Source organism: Astatotilapia calliptera, chromosome 11 (genome assembly GCF_964374335.1).
Source record: "Astatotilapia calliptera chromosome 11, fAstCal68.1, whole genome shotgun sequence".
Classification (NCBI taxonomy): domain Eukaryota; kingdom Metazoa; phylum Chordata; class Actinopteri; order Cichliformes; family Cichlidae; genus Astatotilapia; species Astatotilapia calliptera.
Genome location: NC_137432.1, coordinates 23,957,717 through 23,974,782, shown reverse-complemented (window position 1 = coordinate 23,974,782; position 17,066 = coordinate 23,957,717). Strand labels below are relative to the sequence as shown.

At 40.2% G+C, this 17,066-nt stretch overlaps 2 protein-coding genes across 2 annotated transcripts; one reads left to right on the top strand and one right to left on the bottom strand.

The window, feature by feature from the left end:
• Window positions 1-795: 795 nt before the first annotated feature.
• Window positions 796-6,621, bottom strand: ube2s (ubiquitin-conjugating enzyme E2S). Its single transcript, XM_026185658.2, has 4 exons — window positions 6,396-6,621; window positions 4,637-4,784; window positions 2,503-2,693; window positions 796-2,416 (listed from the first exon to the last, which is right to left on the bottom strand). Exons 1-4 carry the CDS (start codon window positions 6,396-6,398, stop codon window positions 2,057-2,059), a joined length of 702 nt encoding a protein of 233 aa, XP_026041443.1. The 5' UTR covers window positions 6,399-6,621; the 3' UTR covers window positions 796-2,056.
• Window positions 6,622-12,646: 6,025 nt separating this feature from the next.
• Window positions 12,647-16,698, top strand: josd2 (Josephin domain containing 2). The gene is made up of 5 exons (XM_026184567.2): window positions 12,647-12,939; window positions 13,149-13,277; window positions 14,080-14,205; window positions 15,198-15,392; window positions 15,651-16,698. Exons 2-5 carry the CDS (start codon window positions 13,156-13,158, stop codon window positions 15,757-15,759), a joined length of 552 nt encoding a protein of 183 aa, XP_026040352.1. The 5' UTR covers window positions 12,647-12,939; window positions 13,149-13,155; the 3' UTR covers window positions 15,760-16,698.
• The last annotated feature ends 368 nt before the right edge of the window (window positions 16,699-17,066 follow it).

Sequence of the window (17,066 nt, the reverse complement as noted above, 5' to 3'; positions counted from 1 at the left end):
AACCTTTAACAACCTCAATACTTGAAATGTGCAATTCACTTGTATTTTTATTTTTTATTCCTATTTATTCTATTTATCCCCTTTGTATATTTTATTTATATTTGTCTCTGTATTTATATATGTGTGTGTGTGTGTGTGTATGTATATATATATATATATATATATATATATATATATATATATATATATATAACAATTCTGTAACTAACTTCGGTTGTTGCTGTGCTTTTTTTTGGAAGTCGAATTTCCCAGAGGAACCCACCCGAGGGATTAATAAAGTTCTACCTTATCTTATCTTATCTTATATCTCACACACGTCAAAATCTTCAGTGAAACTGTGTTTATGTTTAATAGCACGGTGTGGGTTTTCACTGCATGGATGTTTATACCAGGTGTTGAAGGAGGTAAGCACTTCCAAAACGGGTCTTGAGGAAGGTGTAAAGGGTTACACGGAGCCCCAGGTGTCTAAGAAGGGTCTGATAATTACCTGCATGGCAGGCTGCTATTTCTACACAGGTGGGTGGGCTGCTGCATGTTGGCAGCAGAGGCCAGTGGAGCCCTTCATTAGATGGCCCAAAGACGCTCTATCGGGTGCACTTCAACTCACTGGTTTGCTGGGGTGGATGCAATTACTCGTTTTTCCTCATAATGGTTATTCCATCACTGCAGAACAGGAGACCACTAAACAAAATGTGCTAATACGCGTCACTAGAAAAGCCTCATTTGCATTTGTTCTTAGCATTAATTTCAACATCGCTTGACAGAAGAGGACCAAAGAAAAAACACAAACAGGAGTTGATTTTCCATTTCACTTCTGGTATTTCAACATTTTATTAATTTAAATAATTTAAAATGGACACAAGATATCCAGCCAGACAGTGTGCACAGTAACAGGAGTTTCAGAGGCACCTTTTCCATCCAAATTAAAACAGCGCTTCAGTGTGTTTCCTTGGGAAATGTAGGCCCCGCATGCATTTAAGAACGGAAAGAAAATTTGCCCGAGAAACCCTGCAGTTGCCACGGATGGAGGGGCAAGTTGGTTCAAACTAGGCACTTGTCATCTCTGGTACTCCACGCGGCTGGTCGGCGTGCGGTGCATCTGAGAGGACATGCTGCTTTTGTTAGGAGGCAGGGGTAGTTGAAGCGAGTCACACCACAGTATGCCTAAATACAGAGAACAGTTGAGGTGGCATGCGCATGCCATCTACCCTGTTCCCTTACAGCCACTGAGCTACATCTTCACACACAACCACAAGACAGCTGAATATGGACGTGTCGATTAAAAACAGCTTTTGAAAATACTGGTCAGTGAAACAGTTTTAAAAAGTCAGAAAAACAAAACAAAAAACAGCAGACTTCCTTTACTTGAAACAATCCATACCTTTACACCTTTACCTAAATTGGATCACAAAACGAAGAATACAATTTGGACGTTGCATAATTTTAGCGCCTTCTTCCATCATTTCCTTTGAGCTGAATTTAAAAACCTGACTTTAAGGTAGCATCGTGGTTCAGACTCAACAATGAGTCAGGCTGTGCAGTACACAGTACCATCACAGTTGCTTTTACCAAGAAATGCTTTAAAAAAAAAAAAATGGCTGCTATTAAGTCTGAGACGACAGGAGCTATATCTCATTAATGGACAGACATCAGAGGCCGTGGTTTGCACAGTGAATCGCATTAAGTATCATTCATTCACAGTAGGCCAAAGGAAAATCACAACTGATGGCATGATGTTTTTTTTTTGTTTTTTTAGACTGAAAGTGTATTCTTTCATTTCAGAAAAGCAACAATTTGTCACCGTCTTCAGGTATGGGAAGAATTAAACCCGTGACACCAACTGGACAAGACAGAGTGATGGAAAGACAAAGAATAAGGTATAAGTACAAAGTGAGAAGTCTGGATTTTCAGGGTATAAAGAGTCAAAGGGAACAAAAACATCATCAGTATACTTCAATATTTAAATTTACTCTCCCACATTCACACAAACGCACGCGCACACACACACGCGCACACACACACACACACACACCCACTGAGAATTTCTATGGAGGTATTAAAGTCGCCTCAACGCACGCTTTTTATCTGCTTTCTTCTTCCCTGCTACATTATTAGTGCTACTACTACTGTTGCTATTGCTGGTGGTGGTGCTGGCTCCATTGGCTCCATTACCCAAAGCTGCTGGCACAGACGCCGCACTGGGTCCCGCTCTCTTCATCGGGTCACCTGCATGCTTCTTTGGCTGGGGGCCGTCATTAGGATCCTGAGGTGCCCCAGAAGTGCCGCCCATGGCGTGGATCTCTGTGAGCAGGCGGGCCCGGGACTCGTACTCAGCATAGTCCTCTAACAGCAAGCGGCCGGCCTCTTCGTTCAGAGCCGATTCTGGGTTCGGATGGATTAGAAGACACTTGATTGTCTGTAGGAAAGTGAAGGAAAGAGATGTGAAATTAGTGGCCTCAACACAAGCGATACTGAAACAAACACACAGATCATCCTTCTTACCAGTAAGACATGTTTGAGGCCGAGTTCTGCCTTCCAGTCCCTCTTCAGCACGTTGACACAGATCTCTCCCTTATGACCCACGTTGGGGTGAAAAATCTTGGTCAGGAAATACCCTTTGGGTGGAACCGCAGGGAAGTCCTTCCCGAGGACCAGACGCATTCGGAAAATGCCACCAGCAAATGGAGTTCCCTCTGTTGAAGTATAAAGAATTCATCACATGAACATTATGTCCTGACTCTGCCAAACTTCATCCAGAAAAAGAGGGTCACAGAGCTGCAACCGAGTCCTCTGACAACACATTCAGCGCATACAAGTCAGTCAGTCACAGAGCACATTAACTATCATTTCAAATCTGTCACATAACGGCAAATATTTCAAAGCCGAAGAAATACCACCTGACACTTTTCCTTGACACCTAGTCTTGGTTTTAAAAAAAATAAAATAAAAGGTTCCAGAATGAAAACTGTGCCAGCATCGAAGATTTAATCTTACCATCTGTTAGACAGGTTTCTTAAAGCGAGGAGACTTTTTAGGGAACAGGAGATTTGTGTACAAAAATAATCTAATATTATCCTGTCATCAGTGGTAACAAAGTGAAATAAACACAATATTCTTTCGTGAGAGAAGAGTAAGGAAGTTTACGAGGCCATTTCAAATCCTTGTCACTTGCTCTTAAGTCAATTTCCTGCATTTAACTTCTATCAGTTTCCAATGAAATAATCTGATATTTGACCTGATATTTCTTGTTTGACCATCATCACCATCTGTCTGTGTACGCTTCAGCTTTTAACCAGGTATGCCAAGTAGCAACAACAAAAATTTGACATTATGAAACACACTGTACTGCTGCTTTAACATAATGAATTACCTGATCTGAAATCAGATATAAATGTCAGTGCCCAATAAATGAAACTGATGCCGCGACGGAGCTCTGTGGAGGAGTAGAAAATGTGGACAAGTGTCTGGCTCTTCAAGACCTACTTAAAAATAACGTCTGAAGCAATGAGTGCATAGTGGCAAGATATCATGATAGTTTAAAGTGACTTATGTGTCTCATGATATTAACAACACCCACAAAACCCATAATTTAAGTGATTACACAACAGCATAAATTTTGAAAGCTCCACGAAGGGGGGAATAGAAATGTAAAACAGGCCTTGAGGATTTATTATTCTACAAATTAACAGCACAAAGACTAAATTATGTACAGATAGTAAAAGATTCCATCAAAGCTGATGGCTTCCATTTAAGCTTCAATAATACCTAAAAATCATGGAGCAGACGGCTGACTCAGCTCAGTCATCACCAGTCATGTTATTACCTTGAGCTGATAATACAAAGTTGGCTATCAATAAGAAACTCTCAGCCTTTAAATATTATTGTTTGAAGCTGTTTTTCTGGATGTGAAGTGGTGAAGTAACTAACACACTGTAAATACAGTTTGCTGCGAACATGACGCAGAACTCGGGGTTTTTCCTGGACACTGGTGACCCTTTGATTAATGACTATAACACACTGGCACAACTGACTGGCACACAGTGAAGGCGGCAAGTGTCTGTCACCTTACTTAACAGAAATCTGAATTTATTTCTGGACATTTTCAAAAACAAGAATGCATGTAATGTTGAAGGAAATAAAATACAGCCTAAAAAGAAAATGGGCTAAAATATTTTTGTTAGAAACCTAGAAATGTTTGCATGCAGGAAAAACCCTGAGAGATAATATATTTAAGAATACACAAAAAACCCTTGAAAATACAAGCTGCAAGGTGACTAAACTAGGATATTTTATCGCTGGTTTTGAAAATAAATTTCCACATTAGTTATTCAAGGACAGAAGTAATACAATTAGTATGGATTTCATTAAGTTTATTTTACTCATCAGTCTCTGACAATTTGTCTATTTAATGAAATACGAAATGCTCTGTACTGATCTTCTATGATAAAATATTTTGAGTCAGGACAAACTCAACAAATCTGGTTCAAACTAGAGATCTTAAAGAAACTTTTGCAAATCTAAAGCCCTAAATTATGAAAAGACCATACTGCAAATACTCACTTGGTGAGTTTACTCCCAAGAGTTGTGTCGGTCCTGCTCTAAGTGTGAAGTGATGACACTATATCATAATCCTTACCTGGTCCCTCTATTGCTGTGTGAAGCTCTGTTATGTCTTCTTCGCTGGGATAAATCTTAATGCCCTCGGGTGGATCTGCTGCTAAAGCTGAAACTTCTTTGTAGACCAAGCGAAGAACATGAGGGGGCAAATTCTCCACATTGGAGTTCTGGAGAGACATAACAATAGTTTAGCCACAGCGCTAACAGGAATGACCAAGCTGTACTCTTACTAAGAATGAGGAAAAATGAAGGCTGTAACTTCACCTCAGGTACTGTTAAGATAAAGTTTTACATTTAAAGCATGTAAGCCAAAGCAGCTGAAAAAGAGAAGAGAAGAAAAAAAAAACAAACAAAAAAAAAACCAACAAATATAGGATCACCAGATTCAGAAAAAAAGAAAAGAATATCTTTGTGTAGGACACTGGGACATGTTACTAATGCTGAGAACTAGACTTAAACAAATTATGCAGTTTTGACATCAAGAAGTCCAGAAAAAAAATGAAGCACATTTCATTACATCCCCCCCCTCCCCATTTGTTATGTGATAGTTTGTACAATGTAAATTTATTTTCCTTTTCTATAGCAACAACTGTCCCATATTATTCAGTGTTATTTCAGCTGACTTTGGGACTTTAAAAAAAAGCCCACTAGTTTATATTTTTCACATGTTTTGACTTTTTATTTCTAAGCATTCATTTAATTTCCAGAATGGGTTCGCTCATTTTAGTTCATTTTTAATCTTTGAAAATATTTAGTTTCAGCATTAGGCAGTTTATGTTGACAACCAAAGTGGCTAAACCTAAGGCTATTTCCTCTACATTCTGATTTTCACTTTTTTTTTTTGTATTTCAGTCTACTCAAATATTTATTTCACACTTCGTTTTTGGCTTGCTGCAAAAACCTTTGTCTCTGTAGATGTACACATTTTACAACCACGTGTTTACTTTCCTAAACTTTGACTAACAAATAAATATGACACTGCCTCAACATGTTGGTCTGTTAGCACACTGGACACCTTTTCTTTAATATACAGCGAGTGTGAGTGAAGTAAATTTAACATATTATCAAAATGTTTATTATGTAGGTAGGTATCGACTCATTACACACTAAAACATATTTTTTTGTATGGCTTTGATGATTTCGTTCCACACATTTTAATAATGTGTCGATCGGCCATATGGCAGAAGAAAAAAAATCTATCATCGGCACCACCTGAGACCATCTACATTTTCCGCTGCGGATCTGCTGTCATTTTACACAAGCTTTTCTCTGTAATCTGCGCTTGCCAGTCATTATCTTCCTAATTTTAACACGTATTTACGTAATGAACATGAGCTGGAGCTCCTCTGGGGGAGCTACGGTTTCATCATCGAGCCAGCGGTCCCCGCACCACGTTAAGCATCCTCAGAGAAGTCAGATGAGTTATAACTTGATCAACTTGAAGTATGCTTTAAAGGCACAGCAGTAGATAATTAATACCAGTTAAACAGTCGACGGGCAATGTTAACTTTATGTTACCGTTAGCATACCTAGCCTAGCAAATGCCTCGATTAGATTTCGTGTTAAAGAAGCTTTTGGTTTAGTGGTAATAGTTTCTATTGTGTATAAAGGTACTTATTAATTACACCAATATACATCTGAAGACTTTAATAAACGCATTAACTTTCAACAAATAGACACAACCGCCCATAAAAATCGAAAGAAAAAAAATCGACAGCTAAAATCGGTTAGAGCTAGCAGTGTCTCCCATTAGCTGTTAGCTAAGAGGTTGATCTTACCATCTTCAAAAAGGAGCTCTGCTTGGGTGGTGGGTGTCTGGCTGGTGTCAGATATAAAGAACCGTTTCTAATAGAGCTTAGAGGAGTGAAAAACTATATTCGATGAAAACTTAGCCGACTGGCTGATGATCGCCGTTCTTCTTTTCTTCTCTACGTTGACACAGGAACAAAAATACGATCCTCAATTGAACCTTAAAGCACAGACCAATGACCGGCACAGTGGTGTGAAACGTCAGAAGAGACAGACCAATCGAAATGCATCGATAGAGCTGCGTCACATCAAAAAGCCCTATCAGCCACATAGAGTGAAAAGTACATCTGATACACGCCAGCGATAGGTCCATTTGAAAAACTCACAAATCTAATCGATACTGAAAGATCAGCACCAGCTACATTGAACACCAAAATTAAGAAACGCCTACTGTTTAAACCAGCCAGCCTAATTTATTCAATAGATAAATACTTAACTTGATAAGCGGGGTCACTTTTGTTACGTTGTATGATAGATTTATTTTAATGTTGGTTAATTAAGTTCACTCTAATTGGCAATAACAATAACTGGATTAAATTACACTCATTTTTTTTCGTATTCGTGTAGTACAGAAACGTGCCTGAGCAACACACCACCAAAAATAACAACACAATTAACATTTATTCATCAGACCCTCTTTTAGGTGACCTACGCCTTGTTAGTACTGCTCTGGAGCCGTTTTTGGTTTCAGAACTATTTTAATTCTTTATGACATTCAACAAGGTGCTGGAAACATTCCTCAGAAATTTTGGTTCAGATTGACACGATAGCATCACACAGTAGAAACAGATTTGTTGGCTGCACATCCATGATGTGAATATGCCTTTCCACCACAGCCCAAAGGTGCTCTATTAGACTGAGGTAAACTGGAGGTAAACTGGCTGTGGAGGACATTTGAGGACAGTAAACTAATTTTCTTGTTCAAGACACCAGTTTGAGATGATTTGAGGTTTGTGACATGGTGTATTATCCTGTTGGAAGCAGCCATCAAAAAATATGCACACCGTGGTCATGAGGGGATGGACATAATCACAGGTAGGCTCAGTTGTTACCCAAAATTGGCCAAGAAAATATCCTCACACTATTACAACACCAGCAGTAGCCCTAACCACTGGGACAAGGCAGGATGGATGTGTACTTTCATGTTTAATGTTATAGCAGAAATCAAGACTCACAAACTGGGCAACATTTTCCAGTATTTGATTGTCCAATCATTGTGAGCCTGCTACGTCCACACTAGGCCGGATAGATCTGAAAACGGCGTTTTCATCTGAAAACGCTCTGCGTCCATGCGTTTTTCAGTCGTTTTCACAGCGTTGCACGTCCACATTGAAACGACTGAAAACGCTTACGTTCCAGTACTGCGCATACGTGAAGCGCAAGAAGATTGACCTGCCTTATTTCTGTCTGCTGCTTATTTACTTTCCAGCTCTTTGAAACATTGCTGCAAAATGTTGAGGAAAAGCACAGCGTTTTTTAAATGGACTAACAATGAGGTGGAGTTGTTGCTGTAAGTAACACAAAGGTGCAAAGTTGCAAAACGCGAGTGAGAGTTAAAGAATTTGAAGAAAAGCTATCTGGAGCATATACAGACTCATATTAATCTTTAATAGGGCTGTCAAAATTGAGAGCAAACAAAACAATTGCTGTAGAATTCCCTCCGCTATCTTAGTTTAATTGGTCACATGACTGCATCATATGACTAACATGCATCATCGTTTTAGAAAGTCTCAGTTTTGGCTGTCCGCACTGCCACACCAAAACACCGTTTTCAAATGTAGGTGTTTTCGAGAGCGTTTTCAAAACGCTGCATTTTCCATGAGCGAAAACGCCGTCTCAGTGTGGACGGGAGAGAAAACCATGCGTTTTCAAACGAAAACGCATAGCCTCTCCTTTTGAAAACGTTTTCGTTTATAAAAAAAATTCCGTCCACACATAAAAGCCAAAAACGAAGGAAAACGCTGCTAGGAACATGCCAAAGCAGCAGGTGGCGCTATATTCCTATCCGTGTAGAAATGTTGGCCAATCAGAAGTCAATAAGCCTGGGTGGGAAAGAGTAAACAAAGATGGCGCATAGAGCAGAACTGAGTCGTATGTGTGGAGGGACAGTAACTGTATGTGTATATGTAAGCATTTAAACACTGCAGAGAGTAAAATTAACAGTAACAGTATTTTGTCTACATCCGCTATTATAGAAATTCATTACACCGAAACAATAACGTGGCGCACAGTGTGACGTCAAAAAATGCGCACATCTTTGACGCTGCGTTTTCTCCGTCCACACGTAAATGCAAAAACTGAGTTTTTGAAAATATCCACCCTGGCAGAAGTTTTTAAAAATCTCCGTTTTCAGTGACCGAAACGTTTTCAGTCACTGAACATGTGGACGTACGTACACGGGTATTTTTGAAAACGCAGATTTTTCTCTGCGTTTGCACCTTTCCTCCACACGTAAACGGCGTTTTTGGTCACTGAAAACGGAGATTTTTAAAAACTCCTGCCAGGGTGGATATTTTTGAAAACTCCGTTTTTGCATTTACGTGTGGACAGAAAGCGCAGCGTCAAAGGTGTGCGCCTTTTTTGACGTCACACTGTGCGCCACGTTATTGTTTCGGTGAAATTAATTTCTACCATACTGTTACTGTTAATTGTACTCTCTGCAGTGTTTAAATGCTTACATATACACACACAGTTACTGTCCCTCCACACATATGACTGGGTTCTGCTTCTATGCCCCATCCTTGTTTACTATTTCCCACCGAGGCTTCTAGACTTCTGATTGGCCAACATTTCTACACGGTTAGGAATATATCGCCACCTGTTGCTTTGGCATGTTCCTAGCAGCATTTTCCTTCATTTCTGCGTTTACGTGTGGACGGGATTATTTTTTAAAACGAAAACAGAAAATCTCCGTTTTCAAAAATACCCGTGTACGTGTGGACATAGCCTTGGTTTCCCGTTCTTACCTGGCAGGAGTGGCACCCAGTATGATTGTAGCCCTGTAGCTTTAAGCATGTTGTGCTTTCAGAAATGCTCTTCTGCATGCTTTTGTTGAGTTGCTATTGCTTTCCCATGTGCTTGAAAAAGTCTGGCCGTTCTCCTCTGACCCCTGACATTTGAGCATTTGAGAAGTGTCGATCACTAGATATTTTCTCTTTTTTAGGATCCTCTGTAACCCTACAGATGGTTGTGTGGGAAAATCCCAGTAGATCAGCAGTTTCTGAAATACTCAGACCAGTCTGTCTGACACCACACCACCAATCAATGTTCAATACCATGTTCAAAGTCACTTAAATCACCCTTTTTCTACGGTGGCCCCTAGAGACAAAGCACGTACAAACTCCAAAACACTTGCAAACTAAAAAACACTTGCAAACTCCAAAACACTTGCAAACTAAAAAACATTTGCAAACTCCAAAACACTTGCAAAATCCAAAACACTTGCAAACTAAAAAGCACTTGCAAACTCCAAAACACATACAAACCCCAAAACACATGCAAACTCCAAAACACATGCAAACCCCAAAACACATGCAAACTCCAAAGCACATGCAAACTCCAAAACACTTGCAAACTCCAAAACACATGCAAACTCCAAAACATTTGCAAACTCCAAAACACTTGCAAAATCCAAAACACTTGCAAACTAAAAAGCACTTGCAAACTCCAAAACACATGCAAACTCCAAAACACTTCCAAACTAAAAAACACTTGCAAACTCCAAAACACTTGCAAACTAAAAAACACTTGCAAACTCCAAAACACTTGCAAACTCCAAAACACTTGCAAACTCCAAAACACATGCAAACTAAAAAACACTTGCAAACTCCAAAACACGTACAAACTCCAAAACACATGCAAACTCCAAAACACTTGCTAACGAAAAAACACTTGCAAACTCCAAAACACTTGCAAAATCCAAAGTGTTTGGAATTTGCAAGTGTTTTGGAGTTCGCAAGTGTTTTGGAGTTTGTACGTGCTTTGTCTCTAGGGGCCACCGTATTTTTCCGCATACTGATGCTCGATCAGACAGGTCATCGTGACCAAATCTTGACCTTTTTGCCAAAATTGTCCCACTGTTTATAATCAAGTTTAGAGAGATCTTTTAAGTGATTCCAAAACACTGCCATAATTTATGAAATTTTGGGGTTGATACCTTATGTATGCCGCTAGAGGTCACTTTTTGAGTTTTTTGGTATGGTGAATGTATTTAAGGTAGACACACGTAATTAGCAGCAGGTGTGTTGTTGATCGGAAGAAGGCAAACAGTTTGTGACCGCTGTGCTGCTATGTTAAATTGTGGAAATAAAGAATCTAAAGGACAAGATGAGTAAGGCTGGAGTTATTGGACTGTATCAAGTTTAATATATTCATGCATACCAGTGAAATCGCGCGTCATCCCTGTCAACAAATACCTCAGTGGCTTCAAGCGTAGGCTTAGCCTCTACAGTAAGACAAAGCTTTGTCACCCTAACCGTTACAGTAATTAACAAATCTATTAGATTACTTGTCATAAAATCTGTTTAAAACTAAAAAATATTTTGTTATCTATTAGACACACATTAAACAGAATTAGTTTTCCCACACTGGACTTCTTTAAGAAATTATTCAAGTGCAACATCTATCCATTAAATCTTTTCCTGTTCAGGAATGCAAATAATTACATTTATCTCAATAAAAAAACAGACAGATTTAACATTTTTCTGTAATAATGTAAATTTGAAAATTTACAGTTTTCAGTTTATGGATTTACTTGCTTCTGTTTTAATTGTTTTAAGTTCTAACTTTATTATTATACTATGGAGAATATTTATTAAGAGCTAATAATAATTTGCTAATAATTTCAGAATATATACATTTTTCAACTCCTTCCTTTAGGGGTCGCCACATCAGATCATCTGCCTCCATTTTACCCTGCCCCTAACATCCTCCTGTGACACACCAACCCTGCATGCCCTCCTTCACGACATCCATGAATCTTCTTGGTGGACTTCCTCTTTTCCTTCTGCCTGGCAGCTGCACATTCAACATCCTTTGTCCAATGCATCCACCATCTTTCCACAGCACATCCCCAAACCATTTGAGCCTTCTCTCTCCAGCTCAGGCTCCTGTCTTTTTGTCGGTGGCACCGTCTCCAAACTAGACATCACAGCAGGTGTCACAACCATCTTGTAAGCCATTTTTTTCACTCTTGCTGCTATCCTTCTGTCACAAATCACCCCCCACACTTGTTTCCAACCACTTAACCCTGCCTGTTCTTAACCTCTCTTATGCACTGTTTGTTGTCTTGGATGTGACTCCAGGTATTTAAACTCATCCAACGTTGCAACCTCTGCTCCTTGAAACTTTACCTTTTCACCTGTCTAGTCTAGTCTAGTTTAGTCATGCTTCTACTGACTTTCTTCAGCTCTTCGCCCTACTCCTGGTTTTTACTACAAATCACAATGTCGTCTGCAAACATCATTGTCCACTATTTCAGAATAGAATAAGGCAGTCATGTAGAAATCTCAAGTCTCACCAAACAATGCATCAAAGCCTTAGTCGGGCAGGCTTTGAAAACAACATTTCCTTTGTCCCACACGCCATCAAAATGTTTAACTCCTCTCTGGAGGGGAGAGGGAGGGGAAACAGGTGGACAAAGGAGGGGGGAACAACTAAGCTGTAGTGCCTCTTCACCTCACTGTGCAATACCTTTTGTGCAATACTTTTGTTAATAGTCAATGGTTCAATAGACCTCAATACTTGAAATGTGCAATTCACTTGTATTTTTATTTTTATTCCTATTTATTCTATTTATCCCCTTCGTATATTTTATTTATATATGTCTCTGTATTTATATATGTGTGTGTGTGTGTGTGTGTATATATATATATATATATATATATATATATATATATATATAATATTCTGTAACTGTAACTTCTGTCGGTGCTGTGCTTTTGGAAACCGAATTTCCCAGAGGAACCCACCCGAGGGATTAATAAAAAATTTTCTTATCTTATCTTATCTTATCTTATCTTATCTTATCTTATCTTATCTTATTTCCTACATATTTTTATTTATTTATTTATTTCGTTTATTTCAGTTTGGTGGTTGTACAACTTAATTTCATTTAGTTTAGTTATATTTTTCCTAGAATATAGTTCTTTATTTTTATTCGAGGCTTAGCTCACTTCATCAACTTCAGTCTGTATCACCGCAGTCAGCAGTAATCAGGCTCGTCACTAGGGGGCGCTGCAGCATCAGCTCAGTGATTAGACGCGGGGAAGAAGTGTGTGTGTGTGACACCATTGGTGAGTTAAAGATGAGTTAATCCTGCCATTATTATTACTTTCCTCTATTCAGCATAATTAGACTGTTAAACTGGCGGGGTTTCCAGCCCTGCTGTGAGGGACGCATACGGACGACAAAAAAACCCCAACACCACCTCAACAACAAAGGCTCAGCTTCCGGTTTCTGGATGTAGCTGTCAGGCTCCATCATCATTTAAACGGCGCATCGCTTTATCAGCAGGTTGGTAGCTTCGTTTAGCTATTGTTGATTAATAATAGTTTATCGGGGCGATGTTTTTCCAAACTGCCAGCAGTCATAAACACAGTGTATACTCAGATTTTTCAGCTTCTTTTACAGCGAGCAGCCGCTAGCCTGAATGGGCTACAAACTGCTAGCTAGCAGATGTAACATGACAGTTAATTAACGAGACTTCTCGTTTGTCTGTGAAGCTTTAGTATGAGCGAAGGAGAGGTGTTTCATGAGAAGCAACGATTGGAGCTGTGCGCAATTCACGCACTCAACAACGTGCTCCAGGAGCGGGTGTTTACCAAAGAGACAGCCGACGATATATGCAAAAGGTAGGGGAGCCTCTGGGTGACGTGACGGTGTACGGAAATCTGTACACAAACCAGCGACAGCATTCAAACGATCCATCTGCTAAACTCACCAATGATCTGACCAGTTTATAACCTCAACATTCCAGACAATACTCCATCATTTGTTTACCCTGTGAACAGACTACCATTTTTCTGCAATGCAGCAGCTGCTTTTATCTTCTAAGGCGTGTGTGAGATGCTGAACATGACAGGTTTTCATGTTTAGCTTCAGTTTTGGCAGTGCCGAGCAAGGCTTTTACTGGGAACTCCAAGACTCAAGCAGAAATTACTGAATTCCCTCATTCAGCCATCATGTCTTCCACCTAAAAGTGAAAAATGCCAAACATTTATTCTTAACAAAAGCTTTAATTTGATCAGAAGTGTGTGGGTGTTTGTTGTTGTTTTTACATTCACTGTTGGGAAAATTTAACATTAGGTTTTTGTGGGGAAAGAGCAGTGGGTGCTGTCCGTGTAGCAGAAACCATTGTTTTTCAGTGAGGCTGGCATGTATGTCAGCAGCCATTAGCTTAATTGAACATGAGGCCAGATGAGTCATGATCTCTGTGGCTTTTGACAAACAACATTTATTTGAATGCAGAGCAGCTCAACCCCAACCCCACAAAAACACAGCTTTTTCATATCGGTGTGGTTGTTTTGGGACAACAGTTATGCATTGTGATGATATTTATATGCAAGAAAGTAAAACAAATCTAAACAGTTTTGTAAAGAAGATGCAGTATAACATTTGGTTTTTTAAAACTCTGCCTTTTTTCTCTTGTGGCAGGCTGGCTCCACAGTGTGTTGTGAACCCACATCGGTCGGTGTTAGGGACGGGAAACTATGATGTCAACGTCATCATGGCGGCACTACAGAGCCGGGAGTTGGCTGCGGTGTGGTGGGACAAACGCAGGTAAGTGAGTCACACTGAAGTCTGTGAAATGAGAAAGTCATTTTGTGTAGAGGTCCCGCCTCTGTGCTCATAATGTTGGTGTTAAATTTGAAATTTACTTTTTCATTTACACTATGTCTCCAGGCTGTTTGTTCTACCTTTCTCCTTTACTTAATCTCACAGTCGCTTTTTTTAAGCCATACCTATACAGCTGGTTGTTAATAAAAATATCCAATTAGACAATTACATGGAAGCAACTCATTTCGTTTAGGAATTTAGCCATCAAAACACAGTCAGGATGACCTGCTAAAGTTTAAACTGGGCATCAGAATGGGGAAGAAAGATGATTTAAAGTGATTTTGAACGTAGCACGGTTGTTGGTGCCAGATGGACGGGGTCTGTTTATTTCCGAAACTGCTGATCTTCTGGGATTTTCCCAAGAAACCATCTCCAGGGCAGAACACCATTTCTGAATGTGCAACATGTCAAACCTTGAAGCAGATGGGATACAGTATCAGAAGACTAGACCGGGGGCCACAAAGGGAACTGAGATTACAACCAACCAACCTAGTTTTAGCAAGGTGTACCTAATAAAGTGGCTGGGACTGTATACTGCAACGGGATCCAGAATATTGAGATCAGCTCTTAGTGCCAGGCTGTTGTAATAAAAGGGAATTCTTGAGACTATTTTCAGACACAGATGGTGTTTGTTTTTTTTTCCCTTAAAACAACATCTTAATTTTAAACCACTTGTGATGTAACCCTGAGGCGTTGTTGGATTACACATAAAAAGCATATTGGCAGTCTTACCAAACCGCAGCTACATGTGAAAATGAATTTTGTGCTTTGATAGATTTACAGACTCAGTAAGTGCTGCAGAAGTAGGCTATCCGGGTCGAGGTCATTCATAATGAAAAATGCCCTGAGATGCACTGCGCGTAATAACTGGTTAAGTAAGACTATCTCAAAGTGGCTGATTTAGTGATTTCTTTCTCCCCTCTTTCAAACTGCAGGGAAGTTGAGAACCTCTGTATGTCAAAGGTCCAAGGCTTTATTCTGAATGTCCCATCACGAGTATCTTTGGGGATTGTGTCCCTCCCGCTCCGGCGGCGGCATTGGCTCGCAGTTCGGCAAGTTAGCGGACAGTACTACAACCTGGACTCTAAGCTGAAGAGTCCGGTCTGCATCGGCGGAGAAGCAGAGCTGCGGTAAGAATTGCGCACGTATACGTCCAATGTTTCCCGGACTCTCAGGAGCAGAGACGTAATCTCTGTGTGAGTGATTCTGACTTCGATCTAAACTTGGCTTTGGTGTGCTGTTTGAACTCATTGAGTGAGTCATACCATGTGACTGGTCACATGGGAGTGGGGGTTAGCTCATTGTTTGTTTTGTGTTAGGACACTGTGCTCTATTAAAATCCCCACTGTCTGTTCTTCTAACCTTCTCTCTCTTCGCTTCTGTTTCAGCACATTTCTCACTGAACAGCTTTCTCAGGACGTGGCAGAGATGCTGCTCGTTGTCCGACGGGAGGTGGAGGAGGACGGCTCGTGGCTGAACGCTGACAGCAAGAAGTGATGCCTTGGGACAGAATATAACTTTGCAAAGCGTGGGGGGGGGAACCCTCCTCTGGGGAAATGAAAGACATTTTGAAAGAGAGAAGCAAACACCTCGTTAAAAAATATCTTCAGGGAATGCACTAAAATACATTTAATATCTACACAAACATACAAATTCCAAAGAGAAGTATAGGTGGGCATTTAATCCTGAAATGAAGAACTGCTTCATTGTAACGGCTTAAAAAAGAAAACCATTGCTCTGGTATGACCCATCTATCTGCAACGTCAACTATACTCTTGTACTTTTTGTTTTAACTCTTTGAGTTGACAAAGTTGCAGGTTAGAGGCAAACGTGTGCTAGTTTATGACACTTTTGTTGTGACCTGGGCCCTATTTCAGGAAGCCGGTTTAGAAAACTCAGAGTGAAAAACGATACTCAGGGTTGAGTAACCCCGAACTGTCCAACTCGGAATATTCGGTTTCAGAAAGGCTGATAACAATTAGTTCAGTCAACGCGGAGTTGCTTTAACCCCAAGTTAAGCGCGCGCACGAGGATACATAAAGCCCTGATTAGTGGAGCACAGATTAAGCGAGTCACCATGGAGACGGAAGGAAAGAAGGCGCGGTCAATGTATTTTACAGCGCTTGAGGCCGAAATTCTGATGGCAGCATATGCCGATAACATGCAAATTCCGCGGAAAAAAAGTAACACAGCCTCAGCTGCAAAACAAAGGGAGCATGCATGGCAAAACAAAGCCGACAGTCAATGCGTGAGTGTTCATTTAAACATTGATCTAGGGATTTCCACCCATTTAACACGTTATTTTATTATATTTCATTTTATTTTTTATTTCATACATTTTATTTTGTGATGTGATTTGAGCGCAGGTGCAACCCAACAGGCCCCAAACGTTCCTGGCAGCAAGTAAAAATGAAATATAAAAATATAGTCCAAACAGGTAAGGTGTAATTGTATTCAAAGGAGCTTGCAAAGAAAAGCGTCTGGACTTCTTTAAGTTGCTTGAAGACGTTTCACCTCTCATCCGAGAAGCTTCTTCAGTTCTAAGGTCAAATGGTGGAGAGTCCCAGATATAAACCTAGTGGGAGTGACCCCCCACAGAGGGACAAAAGGACCCCCTGATGATCCTCTAATCGCCTGAGCCAAGGTGGGAAACTGGGCGTGGGTCCCAATCAGCCAGAGTTTCGGGTGTGTTCATTGTGAAACCTGGCCCCACCTTATCATGCGAATTCCTGAGGTCAGATGGCCCAGGATGTGAGTGGGCGTTAAGGCGTCTGGGAAGGGATCTCAAAACTGGATTATAGATG